Genomic DNA, 13,510 nt, shown 5'->3' with positions numbered 1-13,510 from the left:
GCTTTCCTATTCAAAACTGACCACACTAAGCAGGAGAGCACACCATTGTCAGTTCTCTAGCTATGCTAGCAATAAATTATTTAAATATGCAGTACATACAGTTTCTAAAATGAGATTCTGTGATTTAGTTTTTGGAATAACATTTCTGTAAACAGAATCAACATCCCCTTTAGGAAATTTTCCCTTCTGATAGCTAAATATGATAAGTGAACTTGAATAAAGGAAAAGCAGGACATGAGTCTAAAGCATGAGTTAGATGATACGGGCCTTTATTGGGAGGCTAGAATATCAATTACCTTTTTTTTCTGTCTGTCTTTGCTAGAAATTTCCCTTACTTTTTGACCTGGTGACGTTGTTCTCACTGAGACAGGAAGTGCAGGGAAATCTCCCAGTGGAGCCATAGACAGCAACAGTGGCGGCTCTTAATGCAGGGTGCAGTTGCGCCGCCCTCGCATCCATGCATCCAGCCCCTTAATCTACATGCGGGGTGCCGGATGCATTGATTCATTGATTCCAATGATGTTTATTTTTTTCAAGCATGTGATTAGAGCCTGAGGCTCTAATAGGCTTCAAAAAAGGGTGGGTTTGGGGTACAGAGCACTGCGTCCTGAGTCCACACAGTTGTGTGACAATAGAGAATGAATAGAAAAGGGAAGTGCAGGGGCTGGGGGGGTGGGACAGCTGGACAGCAATAAAAAGCTTTCCCTGCTCTATCCAAAACGGAAATAAAAGCTTTGGCTGGTGTAGCACCCTCTAGTGTCCTGGAAATGTAGACCTGTGTTTTGATAGAGTAGGTAAATTCCCAGGCTTGGCTGGCAGCCAAGTGGCATGTTTTGATCTGGGTCTGGGAGTGACTCAGGGTAGAGCTGGGTGATTCACAAACAGCATCACCAGGATCTTCCACTTCTTTCCAGAATGTTCTGGTGTTTTCTGGAAAAAGAGGTGGAGCTGCTTGGGGTATTTTAAGGAGCACTGACCAATCCCCAACGTGGATTGGCAGGGAGCAGGCCTTTATAAATACCTAGGGTCAGCCAGCTGGGGCAGTTGTTGTTTGTGAGGAAAATAGAGATGGCGTGTTAGGCTGTTGGTGGTCTTTGATGGAGCTCCCCACTCTGGGGGGGTGACCTTTGGCCTGGGCTCCCGTGTGGATGGAACCCTCCAAGTACACGTGGAGGTGTCCTGGACTGGAGGCATGGGAGCAAGGAGAGGACAGCTGGAGAGAGCACTGCCAGGCATGTCTCCAGGGAGGAACAACAGGTTGCAGCTGGGAGGGCTGGTAAGTGATGCACAGTCAGGAGGACTGGGAAGGCACGCCTGAAAGGACTGGGACAGAGCAGTCTGGGATAGGTGCAAAACCAGAAGAGTGGACTGTGGAAAAATGGGCACTAGAGAGAGGCACCTGCAGCCATGCGGGTTGGACGGGCCTGAAGAGGTGGAACTAGGAGCAGTGGCCACATGTAGTGAAACTAGTACCAAGGACTGTCATATTTCTGCTACACCATAGGGATCCCAGGTCCCTACCCGCAAAGGGAACTTGCAAGGCCTGGCTGAGCCAGTGTCAGGCTTAAACCTGTGCTAGTTGGTTCTGGAAGTACAAGCATGTGATGTGCTGGAGGTGTTGAGGAGAAGTAGTCTGCAAGCAAGGGTTGTGCTGGAGTGAAGACTGGAGTGTATAGTTGGTCCCATTTAAATATTCTGCAATTCCATTGGTATCCCATATTCCCTTATCCCATCCAAGTTAATTCCCCTCAATAAAAACAAACAAAACAAAGTCTATTGACTGTTTTCTGTCTAAAGAGTGACTGGAAATCGTGTGCCTGGCTCGGCAGGGTGACAGGTTGACTACAGTACTCAGAAGCCGCTATGGGTGTACTGCTACACTGGAGTTACATTTTACATTACATTTCAAACACACGTTCAGCATGTTCTAAATTTTATTTTATACTTTTCTTAAATACTTTTGTTAAATTAAACAAAAAAAAAAAATACCTCCATGAGGGCTTCTGGCAGTCTTTTTAAGAACTGTTTTCCCCATCCACTGACAACTACAAAATCCTCTAAAATATAATATAATTGTGTTAGATATTGCACAACCCATTGAAATACATTGGCAAAATGGAAAATCATATTTTATCAAAGGCACCAAGCTGAACAGCATCATACAGGCCATTTAGAATACCTATTAGAAGTCAAAGGCTCTGAAGTGAGTTTCAACTTCATCACCCTTCTGTTATTTCTGAAGGTGTAACAATGTTGGCAACCATGTGAAATAGTAAAACTAAAATGATATCAGTCTTACTTACCTAATATGAAATAAATTGAAACCAGGGCTGGACAATTCCCAGTCACCAGTTTTATGGGGATCCTTATTAAAAGGCAACTACTGAACAGAGGTGGCAAGACGGGGCTGATGCCACAGGCTATCACGTTGTACCATACTTTTACGTTTTATCTGACTCTGCGCTTCACATGATGCTTCCTCAAATGACTGACTACTGGATCCTTATCAATTTATCCAATGGTTCCAATAAGGAAGACAGTTATTGGAATGAGTAATGTTGCCATTTTGTCTGACTGCAATATAAACAATGCTTTGTGTTTTGAACGTTATTGCCACAAGTGGCTTATTTAAAGGGGTTGTAAAGGAAAACATTTTTTTCCCTAAATAGCTTTCTTTACCTTAGTGCAGTCCTCCTTCACTTACCTCATCCTTCCAATTTTGCTTTTAAAATGTCCTTATTTCTTCTGAGAGATCCTCACTTCCTGTTCTTCTGTCTGTAACTACACACCGTAATGAAAGGCTTTCTCCCTGGTGTGTAGAAAGCCTCTTGAGGGGGCGAGCAGGAGTGTCAGGACGCCCACCAACACACAGCTCCTTTCTCTATCTGCAAATTAGAGAGTGTCCTGACTTGCCTGCTCGCCCCCTTCCCCATCAAGAGGCTTTCTCCACACCAGGGAGAAAGCCTTGCAATACTGTGTGGATTTACAGACAGAAGAACATGAAGTGAGGATTTCTCAGAAGAAATGAGGACATTTAAAAGCAAAATGGAAGGATGAGGTAAGTGAAGGAGGACTGCACCAAGGTAAAGGAAGCTATTTATGAAAAAATGTAATTTCCTTTACAACCCCTTTAATCTGCCAATGATTGGTTCTTTACTATTGTGCTAAGTGGCTTTGGCTTCATAAAGAAAGGCTATGATGTCCAGTGCAGCTGCCCTTATTAGCATTACACTTGTTACAGTGATATTGCCATATTCTTGTTTGATTTAATAATGGTAACATGGTTTAATAGGATCGCCTAATGCTTTGGCCAATCGGAGGAGACAGGTCTCACTGACCTGCCTCCTGATTGGCAGGGAGAAATGTTAGTGTGAAAATAGTGAAAATGAATTTGCTATGTCACACAACAGGGTGGGATCGGGACACAGTGCTCTGCCTATTTTGAAGCCTATTAGAGCCTCTGGCTCTAATCATGTGCTTCAAAATACACCCCCGCCTATCTCCACGATAGTATTTCATGTGTCCGTCTTCCTGAAAGGGGCCAGGTACATAAATTGGGAGGGCGGTGGAAGTGTAAAGGGAGGTGGTGCCGTGCGCCCACAATGCACTGCCCACCACTGGAGAGTAGTAGAGAGTAGATAAGCAGAGTGGTAGCGAGGGGATAAGCAGAATGGTAGAGAGTGGATAAGCAGAGTGGTAGAGAGGGGATGAGCGGAGTATTGGAGAGGGAATAGTGTGGCAGGGAGGAAACAGAGTAGCATAGGAGGATAAGCAGAGTAGCATAGAGTAGTAGAGAGTGGATAAGCAGAATGGTAGAGAGAGAATAAGTGTTGGAGTAGAATGAGAATAAGCAGAGTAATAGAGAGGGGATAAGCAGAGTAACAGAGAGGGGGTAAGCAGAGTAGTAGAGAGGTGATAAGCAGAGTAATAGACAGGGGGTAAGCAGAGTAGTAGAGAGGGGATAAGCAGAGTAGTAGAGAGGTGATAAGCAGAGTAATAGAAAGGGGGTAAGCAGAGTAGTAGAGAGGCGATAAGCAGAGTAATAGAGAGGGGGTAAGCAGAGTAGTAGATAACAGATAAGGAGAGTAGCAGAGAGGGGATGAGCAGAGTAATGGAGAGGGGGTAAGCAGAGTAGTAGAGAGGGGATAAGCAGAGTAATAGAGAGGGGGTAAGCAGAGTAGTAGAGAGGGGGTAAGCAGAGTAGTAGAGAGGGGGTAAGCAGAGTAGTAGAGAACAGATAAGGAGAGTAGCAGAGAGGGGATAAGCAGAGTAGCAGAGAGGGGGTGAGCAGATTAATGGAGAGGGGGTAAGCAGAGTAGTAGAGAGGGGATAAGCAGAGTAATAGAGAGGGAATAAGCAGAGTAATAGAGAGGGGATAAGAAGAGTAATAGAGAGGGGATAAGCAGAGTAATAGAAAGGGTATAAGCAGAGTAGTAGATAACAGATAAGGAAAGTAGCAGAGAGGGGATGTGCAGAGTAATAGAGAGGGGATAAGCAGAGTATGAGAGATGGGATAAGCAGAGTAATAGAAAGGGTATAAGCAGAGTAGTAGATAACAGATAAGGAAAGTAGCAGAGAGGGGATGTGCAGAGTAATAGAGAGGGGATAAGCAGAGTAATAGAGAGGGGATAAGCAGAGTATGAGAGATGGGATAAACAGAGTAAAAGAGAGGGAATAAGCAGAGTAGTAGATAACAGATAAGCAGAGTAGCAGAGAGGGGATAAGCAGAGTAATGGAGAGGGGATAAGCAGAGTAATGGAGAGGGGATAAGCAGAGTGGTAGAGAGGGGATAAGCAGAGTGGTAGAGAGGGGATAACCAGAGTGGTAGAGAGGGGATAACCAGAGTGGTAGAGAGGGGATAAGCAGAGTGGTAGAGAGGGGATAAGCAGAGTGGTAGAGAGGGGATAAGCAGAGTGGTAAAGAGGCGATAAGCAGAGTGGTATAGAGGGGATAAGCAGAGTGGTAGAGAGGCGATAAGCAGAGTGGTAGAGAGGGGATAAGCAGAGTGGTAGAGAGGGGATAAGCAGAGTGGTAGAGAGGCCATAAGCAGAGTGGTAGAGAGGCGATCAGCAGAGTGGTAGAGAGGGGATAAGCAGAGTGGTAGAGAGGGGATAAGCAGAGTAATAAAGAGGGGATAAGCAGAGTGGTAGAGAGGGGATAAGCAGAGTAATGGAGAGGGGATAACAGAGTGGTAGAGAGGGGATAAGCAGAGTGGTAGAGAGGGGATAAGCAGAGTGGTAGAGAGGGGATAAGCAGAGTGGTAGAGAGGGGATAAGCAGAGTAATAGAGAGGGGATAAGCAGAGTGGTAGAGAGGGGATAAGCAGAGTGGTAGAGAGGGGATAAGCAGAGTGGTAGAGAGGGGATAAGCAGAGTGGTAGAGAGGGGATAAGCAGAGTGGTAGAGAGGGGATAAGCAGAGTAATAGAGAGGGGATAAGCAGAGTGGTAGAGAGGGGATAAGCAGAGTGGTAGAGAGGGGATAAGCAGAGTGGTAGAGAGGGGATAAGCAGAGTAATAGAGAGGGGATAAGCAGAGTGGTAGAGAGGGGATAAGCAGAGTGGTAGAGAGGGGATAAGCAGAGTGGTAGAGAGGGGATAAGCAGAGTGGTAGAGAGGGGATAAGCAGAGTGGTAGAGAGGGGATAAGCAGAGTGGTAGAGAGGGGATAAGCAGAGTAATAGAGAGGGGATAAGCAGAGTGGTAGAGAGGGGATAAGCAGAGTGGTAGAGAGGGGATAAGCAGAGTGGTAGAGAGGGGATAAGCAGAGTGGTAGAGAGGGGATAAGCAGAGTAATAGAGAGGGGATAAGCAGAGTGGTAGGGAGGGGATAAGCAGAGTGGTAGAGAGGGGATAAGCAGAGTGGTAGAGAGGGGATAAGCAGAGTGGTAGAGAGGGGATAAGCAGAGTGGTAGAGAGGGGATAAGCAGAGTAATAGAGAGGGGATAAGCAGAGTGGTAGAGAGGGGATAAGCAGAGTAATAGAGAGGGGATAAGCAGAGTGGTAGAGAGGGGATAAGCAGAGTGGTAGAGAGGGGATAAGCAGAGTGGTAGAGAGGGGATAAGCAGAGTGGTAGAGAGGGGATAAGCAGAGTTGTAGAGAGGGGATAAGCAGAGTAATAGAGAGGGGATAAGCAGAGTGGTAGAGAGGGGATAAGCAGAGTGGTAGAGAGGGGATAAGCAGAGTGGTAGAGAGGGGATAAGCAGAGTGGTAGAGAGGCGATAAGCAGAGTGGTAGAGAGGGGATAAGCAGAGTGGTAGAGAGGGGATAAGCAGAGTAATAGAGAGGGGATAAGCAGAGTGGTAGAGAGGCCATAAGCAGAGTGGTAGAGAGGAGATAAGCAGAGTAGTAGAGAGGGGATAAGCAGAGTAATGGAGAGGGGATAACAGAGTGGTAGAGAGGGGATAAGCAGAGTGGTAGAGAGGGGATAAGCAGAGTGGTAGAGAGGGGATAAGCAGAGTGGTAGAGAGGGGATAAGCAGAGTAATAGAGAGGGGATAAGCAGAGTGGTAGAGAGGGGATAAGCAGAGTGGTAGAGAGGGGATAAGCAGAGTGGTAGAGAGGGGATAAGCAGAGTGGTAGAGAGGGGATAAGCAGAGTGGTAGAGAGGGGATAAGCAGAGTAATAGAGAGGGGATAAGCAGAGTGGTAGAGAGGGGATAAGCAGAGTGGTAGAGAGGGGATAACCAGAGTGGTAGAGAGGGGATAAGCAGAGTAATAGAGAGGGGATAAGCAGAGTGGTAGAGAGGGGATAAGCAGAGTAATAGAGAGGGGATAAGCAGAGTGGTAGAGAGGGGATAAGCAGAGTGGTAGAGAGGGGATAAGCAGAGTGGTAGAGAGGGGATAAGCAGAGTGGTAGAGAGGGGATAAGCAGAGTAATAGAGAGGGGATAAGCAGAGTGGTAGAGAGGGGATAAGCAGAGTGGTAGAGAGGGGATAAGCAGAGTAATAGAGAGGGGATAAGCAGAGTGGTAGAGAGGCCATAAGCAGAGTGGTAGAGAGGGGATAAGCAGAGTGGTAGAGAGGCAATAAGCAGAGTGGTAGAGAGGGGATAACCAGAGTGGTAGAGAGGGGATAACCAGAGTGGTAGAGAGGGGATAAGCAGAGTGGTAGAGAGGGGATAACCAGAGTGGTAGAGAGGGGATAACCAGAGTGGTAGAGAGGGGATAAGCAGAGTGGTAGAGAGGGGATAAGCAGAGTGGTAGAGAGGGGATAAGCAGAGTGGTAGAGAGGGGATAAGCAGAGTGGTAGACAGGGGATAAGCAGAGTGGTAGAGAGGGGATAAGCAGAGTAATAGAGAGGGGATAAGCAGAGTGGTAGAGAGGGGATAAGCAGAGTGGTAGAGAGGGGATAAGCAGAGTGGTAGAGAGGGGATAAGCAGAGTGGTAGAGAGGGGATAAGCAGAGTAATAGAGAGGGGATAAGCAGAGTGGTAGAGAGGGGATAAGCAGAGTGGTAGAGAGGGGATAAGCAGAGTAATAGAGAGGGGATAAGCAGAGTGGTAGAGAGGCCATAAGCAGAGTGGTAGAGAGGAGATAAGCAGAGTAGTAGAGAGGGGATAAGCAGAGTGGTAGAGAGGGGATAAGCAGAGTGGTAGAGAGGGGATAAGCAGAGAAATAGAGAGGGGATAAGCAGAGTGGTAGAGAGGGGATAAGCAGAGTGGTAGAGAGGGGATAAGCAGAGTGGTAGAGAGGGGATAAGCAGAGTAATAGAGAGGGGATAAGCAGAGTGGTAGAGAGGGGATAAGCAGAGTGGTAGAGAGGGGATAAGCAGAGTGGTAGAGAGGGGATAAGCAGAGTAATAGAGAGGGGATAAGCAGAGTGGTAGAGAGGGGATAAGCAGAGTGGTAGAGAGGGGATAAGCAGAGTGGTAGAGAGGGGATAAGCAGAGTAATAGAGAGGGGATAAGCAGAGTGGTAGAGAGGGGATAAGCAGAGTGGTAGAGAGGGGATAACCAGAGTGGTAGAGAGGGGATAAGCAGAGTGGTAGAGAGGGGATAAGCAGAGTGGTAGAGAGGGGATAAGCAGAGTGGTAGAGAGGCGATAAGCAGAGTGGTAGAGAGGGGATAAGCAGAGTGGTAGAGAGGGGATAAGCAGAGTGGTAGACAGGGGATAAGCAGAGTGGTAGAGAGGGGATAAGCAGAGTAATAGAGAGGGGATAAGCAGAGTGGTAGAGAGGGGATAAGCAGAGTGGTAGAGAGGGGATAAGCAGAGTGGTAGAGAGGGGATAAGCAGAGTGGTAGAGAGGGGATAAGCAGAGTAATAGAGAGGGGATAAGCAGAGTGGTAGAGAGGGGATAAGCAGAGTGGTAGAGAGGGGATAAGCAGAGTAATAGAGAGGGGATAAGCAGAGTGGTAGAGAGGGGATAAGCAGAGTGGTAGAGAGGGGATAAGCAGAGTGGTAGAGAGGGGATAAGCAGAGTGGTAGAGAGGGGATAAGCAGAGTAATAGAGAGGGGATAAGCAGAGTGGTAGAGAGGGGATAAGCAGAGTGGTAGAGAGGGGATAAGCAGAGTGGTAGAGAGGGGATAAGCAGAGTGGTAGAGAGGGGATAAGCAGAGTAATAGAGAGGGGATAAGCAGAGTGGTAGAGAGGGGATAAGCAGAGTGGTGGAGAGGGGATAAGCAGAGTGGTGGAGAGGGGATAAGCAGAGTAATGGAGAGGGGATAAGCAGAGTGGTAGAGAGGGGATAAGCAGAGTGGTAGAGAGGGGATAAGCAGAGTAATAGAGAGGGGATAAGCAGAGTGGTAGAGAGGGGATAAGCAGAGTGGTAGAGAGGGGATAAGCAGAGTGGTAGAGAGGGGATAAGCAAAGTGGTAGAGAGGGGATAAGCAGAGTGGTAGAGAGGGGATAAGCAGAGTGATAGAGAGGCGATAAGCAGAGTGGTAGAGAGGCGATAAGCAGAGGGGTAGAGAGGCGATAAGCAGAGTGATAGAGAGGGGATAAGCAGAGTGATAGAGAGGGGATAAGCAGAGTGGTAGAGAGGCGATAAGCAGAGTGGTAGAGAGGGGATAAGCAGAGTGGTAGAGAGGGGATAAGCAGAGTGGTAGAGAGGGGATAAGCAGAGTAATGGAGAGGGGATAAGCAGAGTGGTAGAGAGGGGATAAGCAGAGTGATAGAGAGGCGATAAGCAGAGTGGTAGAGAGGGGATAAGCAGAGTGGTAGAGAGGCGATAAGCAGAGTGGTAGAGAGGGGATAAGCAGAGTAATAGAGAGGGGATAAGCAGAGTGGTAGAGAGGGGATAAGCAGAGTGGTAGAGAGCGGATAAGCAGAGTGGTAGAGAGGGGATAAGCAGAGTGGTAGAGAGGGGATAAGCAGAGTGGTAGAGAGGGGATAAGCAGAGTGGTAGAGAGGGGATAAGCAGAGTAATAGAGAGGGGATAAGCAGAGTAGTAGAGAGGGGATAAGCAGAGTGGTAGAGAGGGGATAACCAGAGTGGTAGAGAGGGGATAACCAGAGTGGTAGAGAGGGGATAAGCAGAGTGGTAGAGAGGGGATAAGCAGAGTGGTAGAGAGGCGATAAGCAGAGTGGTAGAGAGGGGATAACCAGAGTGGTAGAGAGGGGATAACCAGAGTGGTAGAGAGGGGATAAGCAGAGTGGTAGAGAGGGGATAAGCAGAGTGGTAGAGAGGCGATAAGCAGAGTGGTAGAGAGGGGATAAGCAGAGTGGTAGAGAGGCAATAAGCAGAGTGGTAGAGAGGGGATAACCAGAGTGGTAGAGAGGGGATAACCAGAGTGGTAGAGAGGGGATAAGCAGAGTGGTAGAGAGGGGATAAGCAGAGTGGTAGAGAGGCGATAAGCAGAGTGGTAGAGAGGGGATAAGCAGAGTGGTAGAGAGGCGATAAGCAGAGTGGTAGAGAGGGGATAAGCAGAGTGGTAGAGAGGGGATAAGCAGAGTGGTAGACAGGGGATAAGCAGAGTGGTAGAGAGGGGATAAGCAGAGTAATAGAGAGGGGATAAGCAGAGTGGTAGAGAGGGGATAAGCAGAGTGGTAGAGAGGGGATAAGCAGAGTGGTAGAGAGGGGATAAGCAGAGTGGTAGAGAGGGGATAAGCAGAGTAATAGAGAGGGGATAAGCAGAGTGGTAGAGAGGGGATAAGCAGAGTGGTAGAGAGGGGATAAGCAGAGTAATAGAGAGGGGATAAGCAGAGTGGTAGAGAGGGGATAAGCAGAGTGGTAGAGAGGGGATAAGCAGAGTGGTAGAGAGGGGATAAGCAGAGTGGTAGAGAGGGGATAAGCAGAGTAATAGAGAGGGGATAAGCAGAGTGGTAGAGAGGGGATAAGCAGAGTGGTAGAGAGGGGATAAGCAGAGTGGTAGAGAGGGGATAAGCAGAGTGGTAGAGAGGGGATAAGCAGAGTAATAGAGAGGGGATAAGCAGAGTGGTAGAGAGGGGATAAGCAGAGTGGTGGAGAGGGGATAAGCAGAGTGGTGGAGAGGGGATAAGCAGAGTAATGGAGAGGGGATAAGCAGAGTGGTAGAGAGGGGATAAGCAGAGTGGTAGAGAGGGGATAAGCAGAGTAATAGAGAGGGGATAAGCAGAGTGGTAGAGAGGGGATAAGAAGAGTGGTAGAGAGGGGATAAGCAGAGTGGTAGAGAGGGGATAAGCAAAGTGGTAGAGAGGGGATAAGCAGAGTGGTAGAGAGGGGATAAGCAGAGTGATAGAGAGGCGATAAGCAGAGTGGTAGAGAGGCGATAAGCAGAGGGGTAGAGAGGCGATAAGCAGAGTGATAGAGAGGGGATAAGCAGAGTGATAGAGAGGGGATAAGCAGAGTGGTAGAGAGGCGATAAGCAGAGTGGTAGAGAGGGGATAAGCAGAGTGGTAGAGAGGGGATAAGCAGAGTGGTAGAGAGGGGATAAGCAGAGTAATGGAGAGGGGATAAGCAGAGTGGTAGAGAGGGGATAAGCAGAGTGGTAGAGAGGGGATAAGCAGAGTGGTAGAGAGGGGATAAGCAGAGTGGTAGAGAGGCGATAAGCAGAGTGGTAGAGAGGGGATAAGCAGAGTAATAGAGAGGGGATAAGCAGAGTGGTAGAGAGGGGATAAGCAGAGTGGTAGAGAGGGGATAAGCAGAGTGGTAGAGAGGGGATAAGCAGAGTGGTAGAGAGGGGATAAGCAGAGTGGTAGAGAGGGGATAAGCAGAGTGGTAGAGAGGGGATAAGCAGAGTAATAGAGAGGGGATAAGCAGAGTGGTAGGGAGGGGATAAGCAGAGTGGTAGAGAGGGGATAAGCAGAGTGGTAGAGAGGGGATAACCAGAGTGGTAGAGAGGGGATAAGCAGAGTGGTAGAGAGGGGATAAGCAGAGTGGTAGAGAGGCGATAAGCAGAGTGGTAGAGAGGGGATAACCAGAGTAGTAGAGAGGGGATAACCAGAGTGGTAGAGAGGGGATAAGCAGAGTGGTAGAGAGGGGATAAGCAGAGTGGTAGAGAGGGGATAAGCAGAGTAATAGAGAGGGGATAAGCAGAGTGGTAGAGAGGGGATAAGCAGAGTGGTAGAGAGGGGATAAGCAGAGTGGTAGAGAGGGGATAAGCAGAGTGGTAGAGAGGGGATAAGCAGAGTTGTAGAGAGGGGATAAGCAGAGTAATAGAGAGGGGATAAGCAGAGTGGTAGAGAGGGGATAAGCAGAGTGGTAGAGAGGGGATAAGCAGAGTGGTAGAGAGGGGATAAGCAGAGTAATAGAGAGGGGATAAGCAGAGTGGTAGAGAGGGGATAAGCAGAGTGGTAGAGAGGGGATAAGCAGAGTAATAGAGAGGGGATAAGCAGAGTGGTAGAGAGGGGATAAGCAGAGTGGTAGAGAGGGGATAAGCAGAGTGGTAGAGAGGGGATAAGCAGAGTGGTAGAGAGGGGATAAGCAGAGTGATAGAGAGGCGATAAGCAGAGTGGTAGAGAGGCGATAAGCAGAGGGGTAGAGAGGCGATAAGCAGAGTGATAGAGAGGGGATAAGCAGAGTGATAGAGAGGGGATAAGCAGAGTGGTAGAGAGGCGATAAGCAGAGTGGTAGAGAGGGGATAAGCAGAGTGGTAGAGAGGGGATAAGCAGAGTGGTAGAGAGGGGATAAGCAGAGTAATGGAGAGGGGATAAGCAGAGTGGTAGAGAGGGGATAAGCAGAGTGATAGAGAGGCGATAAGCAGAGTGGTAGAGAGGGGATAAGCAGAGTGGTAGAGAGGCGATAAGCAGAGTGGTAGTGCTATTAAACTCTAGTTCTTTTAATTGAAAGCTGAGCAGTGAATTTGTTTCCTCTTCCTTCTGGTTTACTGCATGATCAAGTCTGAGGCCCCTATGAGATCGATATATGCATCACTGGCGTCCCTTAACAGGCTGAACAGTTGAGCTGGCTTATACCTGAAGTGAGGGTTGAATACTCACTAATGCGTGTATAGGCCCTGAAAGGTCTTATTATCTGGTAAGAAGATAATTTTTTCTTGTCTATCCCTTGGGGAACACAAGGTGATACACCTGTCGGTACACAACCCTTTTTTCACCTAAGGATTAACTGGTGTTTGGACACTTTTGTCACTTTAAACATATACTGGGGTTGGTTTACTAAAGGCAAACGGACTCTGCACTACAAGTGCACTACAAGTGTAAGTGCACTCACTGTAGATCGCTGTAGATCTGAGGGTAAGATCTGAAATGAGGGGAAGCTCTGCTGATTTTATCATCCAATCATGTCCAAGCAATAATGCTGTTTTTTATTTTCCTTGCACGTCCCCCTCAGATCTACAGTGACTGCACCTCCAAGTGCACTTGTAGTGCAAAGTGGATTTGCCTTTAGTAAATAAACCCCATTGTGCTTTGGATCATGTGAAGGACTTTAACAGTTTATATCCTCTGATAATATATTGAGGAAGGACTTTATTACATATCACTGTTTTGACAGCGCAGCATTTTTTCTTTATTTGCTTCTATGGTGTGTACATATTTTTGAGTGCTGCTGTTGTGTCGCATATTATCAATTACAATTAGATCACTAAGCGCAATTTTAGCATATACTGTTTTATGAAAGTGTTTAATTTAAACCAAGAGGATGAATTACTGTGAATACAGTTCCAATATTAAATGTAATTATCTTTCTATAAATATGAATACCTGACTGCACTTCTTCTTCTGGTATGCAAATTGGCATCACATAGTCATTAAGAAACGCTTGTTCTGAAAGTTCCACCAGGGCAATGTCATTTTGAAAAGTACTGCTATTGTACTTTGGGTGGAGAAAAAGGTTCTTGGCCTGAAATACTTGCTCTGAGTCATCCTTTTTTAAGGCCCTATGTTTCCCTGTGAATAAGAAGAGTAGACATAAAACTGTAATTTCTGTGCTGTAAGCTGATTTTCCCTTCTTAGAAAGTTCAGACTATAGGGGATTATTTATAAACAATATGCAGAACTTCTGTGAAATTGCATGCACATTTGTTCTGTGTGAACAGGAGGAAAATCAAATGTTACTAGGTTATTTTTTCCCCAGGTAGAATGTTATTCATTCAAAAAGATTAAAGTGATTGTAAACCCACTTGTTAATTGTCATGCAATCCCGT

At 47.2% G+C, this 13,510-nt stretch overlaps 1 protein-coding gene across 1 annotated transcript in view; it reads right to left on the bottom strand.

The window, feature by feature from the left end:
- MASP1 (MBL associated serine protease 1) overlaps positions 1-13,510 on the bottom strand; it is a 160,795-nt gene that overhangs the window by 4,410 nt on the left and 142,875 nt on the right. The window contains exons 13-14 of the mRNA XM_040349594.1: positions 13,068-13,253; positions 1,990-2,057 (exon numbers count right to left, since the gene is read on the bottom strand). Coding sequence (XP_040205528.1) covers positions 1,990-2,057; positions 13,068-13,253 — 254 coding nt within the window. The remainder of the gene's footprint in view (positions 1-1,989; positions 2,058-13,067; positions 13,254-13,510) is intronic.

The sequence above is a fragment of the Rana temporaria genome, chromosome 4 (genome assembly GCF_905171775.1).
Source record: "Rana temporaria chromosome 4, aRanTem1.1, whole genome shotgun sequence".
Lineage (NCBI taxonomy): Eukaryota > Metazoa > Chordata > Amphibia > Anura > Ranidae > Rana > Rana temporaria.
Note: the sequence above shows the minus strand (reverse complement) of the source record. Positions and strands in the feature narration are given on the sequence as shown.